The sequence below is a fragment of the Sorghum bicolor genome, chromosome 6, assembly GCF_000003195.3.
Source record: "Sorghum bicolor cultivar BTx623 chromosome 6, Sorghum_bicolor_NCBIv3, whole genome shotgun sequence".
NCBI classification, from domain to species: domain Eukaryota; kingdom Viridiplantae; phylum Streptophyta; class Magnoliopsida; order Poales; family Poaceae; genus Sorghum; species Sorghum bicolor.
In genome coordinates, this window is record NC_012875.2 from 52,526,780 (window position 1) to 52,531,261 (window position 4,482).

Below are 4,482 nucleotides of genomic sequence, written 5' to 3' on the forward strand. Positions count from 1 at the left end.
TGTTCTAGATTATATACTACTTTAGTTTTGTTCTGCTGACTCAAACTGCTTAAATCTTGATCAAGTTTATAGAAAACACAATAACATTTACAACACCAAATTACTTTTATTAAGTTTTAAACAAATATTTTGTATTTATTTCAACTTATACATGTTAATATTTTCTCTCTAAAGTGAACTGATATAGCTCAATTGCTTGTGTTTCTTGTGGTGGAACATGTTCATCTGAATTTATGTCATCGACTTGACACATAAGTTCGTATTTTTCTTAATTTATTCTAGGATTTAACAGCTCTCTAACAATAAAAACTTATCAACCTTGAAAAAAATGATCTAGAATAAAGCTACAGTTTTGGAACGAAGAAGGTTGGGCCCTGGCCAAATACTCCAGCTACCTGTTCTTTGTTGACAAGCCTCCCGGCAACATGCCAATTTAGGTATGTTGCTTTACATACCGTGTCGGATATCCCGTTCATTCATCAATGTCTGATTCTACAATTGCCCTGCGCATCCAAACGTTCCTCCACTAATCACTGTTGTCGTATATCAACACGCCTTCTCATAATTAGGGAAACCTCACAAAGTCTTTCAAGCTATAACGCGTTTTCGTTTTGTAGCCAGCTTTTGTTTTACTTAGCTTGGTCGGTCCTTTAATCTTACTAGATTCAGGTTTGAGAAATGTGTTTTTTTTTGTTATTATGTTCTGGATCGGCTCCAACAGTACAAAATTTCATATTCTTTCCTCCACACAGCTCAAGAACTCAAGAAATAAAGTTCACAGAGGCTTCTCTCTCTCTCTCTCTCCTTTTCTTTTCTTTTTCTTTTTTTAAAAACATACACAAAAATTAGATAAACTAGATAGTTATTATGCAACACTAGTAATGATCGAATGTGTTATCACAAGATTGTAGCAAAATCTGAAAGCGTCAAATATCTATAGGAGGAGAATGCCACTTGGGCAAATTGCACGCCACGTTGTCAACCCCATCGCCGTCTGATTAGCTCATTGTGATTCGATCAACAGCAAAACAAACTCAGTACACTGTGAGGTGAAGTTTAATACCTTAATTACGAAGAGATGACGATGTAAAGAGTAGAGCGAGTCCACTAATCAAAGGGTGGTCAAAAAAATCCACCTGACCGTAGAAAAATCCTCCTCTTCGATCTGTCTTCTCGGCGCCCCCTACTTTCCTGCGCTTATTTCTTGCCTATAAATACAGGGCACCGCCCCGTAGGCCGTAGGTACGTAGTCTTGTCCACGGAGCATCAGCTACTCGACGCTGACACAAAAACAGATAGACACGGGACAACTACCTCAGCCGCTCAGAGTTCTTGTGTTCTTGTGCCATCCTCCTCCGCTACCGGCTCCATCGAGAGCCGAACATGAACATGGACTTCACCGGAGACGCCGACGGCTTCGCCCTCGACTTCATCCGCGACCTCATGCTCGGCGGCGACGGCAGCGTCCCCGTGGACAGCCCTGTCGTCGTAGTTTCCGACGACGTCACCTTCCCCGTCCTGCCGCCTCAACCGGAGTTCCAGCCCGTGTCGTTGTTACCGCAGCAGCAGCAACATCAAGGCTACATAGATATAGACCTGACGACGGCCGAGTGCGTGGGAGCTGCTCCGACCGCGGCTGCTGTCGTTGGCGAGGCGGCGGCGTTCCGGGCGCACGAGCCGGCGCCACCGGTGATGATAAAGTTCGGGAGCGAGCCGTCGTCGCCCACGGCCATGAGGCAGCCGCCGCTCACCATCTCCGTGCCCCCGAGCTCGTACGCCTGGGTGTCGTCGGCCGGCATGCCGGCCGCGGCCGTTGAGGAGGACTTCCGCAAGTACCGCGGCGTCCGGCAGCGGCCCTGGGGAAAGTACGCGGCGGAGATCCGCGATCCGAAGCGGCGTGGCTCGCGCGTGTGGCTCGGCACCTACGACACGCCCGTCGAGGCCGCGCGCGCCTACGACCGCGCCGCCTTCCGCATGCGCGGCGCCAAGGCCATCCTCAACTTCCCCAACGAGGTCGGCACCCGCGGCGCTGACCTCTGGGCCGCGCCAGCGACGGCGAGCAAACGGAGGCGGCAGCAGATGGAGGGTGGTCAGGACGACCCCGAGGTCGAGGTGGTCGCGGTGGTGAACAAGGTGGTGAAGATCGAGGCGCCGCCGCCGCCGTCGACCCAGGTGTCCTCAACCTCGCCGTCGCCTGTGTCTACACCCGAGACCACCGCCTCATCGACGGTGACGTCAGCTACGACAGAGACGGGTGGAGGTGCTGAGTGGCTCCCCGTGACACCATCGAGCGGGAGCTCGGAGCAGTACTGGGAGGCGTTGCTCCGCGATCTGCCGCCGCTGTCGCCGCACCCAGCGTTGGGGTTTCCGCTGCTCAGCGTAAATTGACGGCATGTGCGTGTGGGTGTTCTCGAAATTGTATTTGCAAGGGTTTAGACCACCAAGTTTAAGCAGAGTAGGAATTGATCACCACCTACAGTAGAGAGTAGAGTAGGCAACATAAGTTGGACATAGCATTTTTGCCCTAAAGGACATTTGCTCCTACTCCCTCCACCGCTCAATGCAGATTCGTATCGATTTCTCAATACGAATTCAGCGGTAAAGAGAGTGAGAGCATATGCCCTCAAAGACAAAAATAACTTTACCGATATAAGTTGCACAAATAGTTCTCAGAGATTTGATGGTTTTTCTGAATTCATATATATGTATACATGAATTCAGAAACCCTCAGATCCCTCTTCTAAGAGTGAACTATTTACATGAAATGCGATTTGGTTTGTTTATTAAAAAGTTTTTTTAGAGATTGTTTATTGTAGTTCATTTGCTGGATAATTCGACATTTTTAAGTAGAAGCTTTTTTCTAAAGAAATGGACTACTATAAAAGTTCATCTATTTGCATGTTTACCGAAGTATAGAAATCTGTCACCCAAGTATAGTGGGCTATGGGGTTCAATCTCCAGAACAACTTCCAAACCGTCGTAAAAATTATATCAAAATTTACCACGCTGCAAACTTTCTACATTAGCGTCTCTGAAACTTATAAGATATGTCATATATATCGATGAACTTTAAAAAATATATTTATAGGTCTTTAAACTTGTTAAGTCATACAGTGCATGTCTATGCCAGCAATGTGGATACTTTCTGCAGATGGCATGCCAACATGGCATGTATATATTTTTACTTTTAACCCCTCAAGTTTATTTTTTCCTTTAAGAATAGACCCTCTCTTCTCCTTGCTCGCTTTCCTGCTCGTTCCTTCCTAACTACTTCAGAAGGTCACGTGGTTACTGGAGTTGCATCGTCACCACTAAGGCTTTGTTTGGATGTAGTCGGATTCACATCAATCCACATGTGTTGGGGTGGGTTGGAGTGGAACTTGAACTAAATTCCACCCCAATCCACTCCACACATGTGGATTGAGGTGAATCCGACAACATCCAAACAAAGCCTAATGGTCTATTTTCAAGGGAAAAAAGTTTAAAGGGTTAGATGTAAAATACATGGCACGCTAGCATGCCAAGTTAGCAAGAAATGTCCACATGGCTCACGTGGACATGCGGTGCACCACTTAACAAATTTAGGAGCCCAGAAATACACTTTCAAAAGTTCGTGAACCTATTTGACACACACTTACAAGTTCGAGGGTTGTTGGTGCATTTAACTACAAGCAGAAACCAAAAAAAGGTAGAGAAAGTTATCCTCATTAATAAATATGGCACCTTCCACACCACCAATATGGTGAATAAGTTTTCATAATTAATGTTTTGAACGTTTGGAAATGATGCATACAGTGTTAATGTGTTCTTTTAGAAATTTCCCAATTAAAGGGGAAAGATAAAGCCACAAGCTTATAAATTTATCTAACAATAGTATATTGCTCGTGCTAATGCTACGGGTCATATATTTAAGTCCAAAGTTAAATGTATCAATCCTATGCAAACTAGCTATCCGAGACAAGAAAATTTTGCTTTGTTGCATGACATGTGGAACTTTAGTTTATTATAAATTTATAGTAGCGACTTGACAAAGTATTTATATTGAAGTCAAAATGCATATAAATCAAAATATTTGTATTCAACTCAACTTCATGTTTCCTACACATGTCAATTGCATGCACAATCAATACTAATCAATTAAGGTACAAAGATGGGTGAACTACTAAACTTAATCAATAAGTGACCTTCACATGACAAAGAAGGAAATGACATACTGATATATATGAATTGGCAGAGTTTGTCCTCGTATCACAGACAATATCAACTAGTGAAGGGTTTATGATACCTATGTTCGGAAGGATAAGCTCCATGAAAAGAAAATGACTACAATAATATCATCAATAATAATTAACTACATCGAGGTTTTATCGTCCATCCGTAATTCAACACTTCAACTCGACACACAACCCTAAGAGAGCGGGCATAAGCACCTACCTTGGCACCATAGACCCGGCCACCGTGGAGCTGGCTCGGCCAGCCCTC

At 44.7% G+C, this 4,482-nt stretch overlaps 1 protein-coding gene across 1 annotated transcript; it reads left to right on the forward strand.

Annotated features, from left to right (window-relative positions):
- On the forward strand, positions 1,247 to 2,815 carry LOC8083349 (ethylene-responsive transcription factor ERF105). Its single transcript, XM_021463683.1, has one exon. The coding sequence runs from the start codon at positions 1,384 to 1,386 to the stop codon at positions 2,386 to 2,388; it is 1,005 nt and encodes a 334-aa protein (XP_021319358.1). The 5' UTR covers positions 1,247 to 1,383; the 3' UTR covers positions 2,389 to 2,815.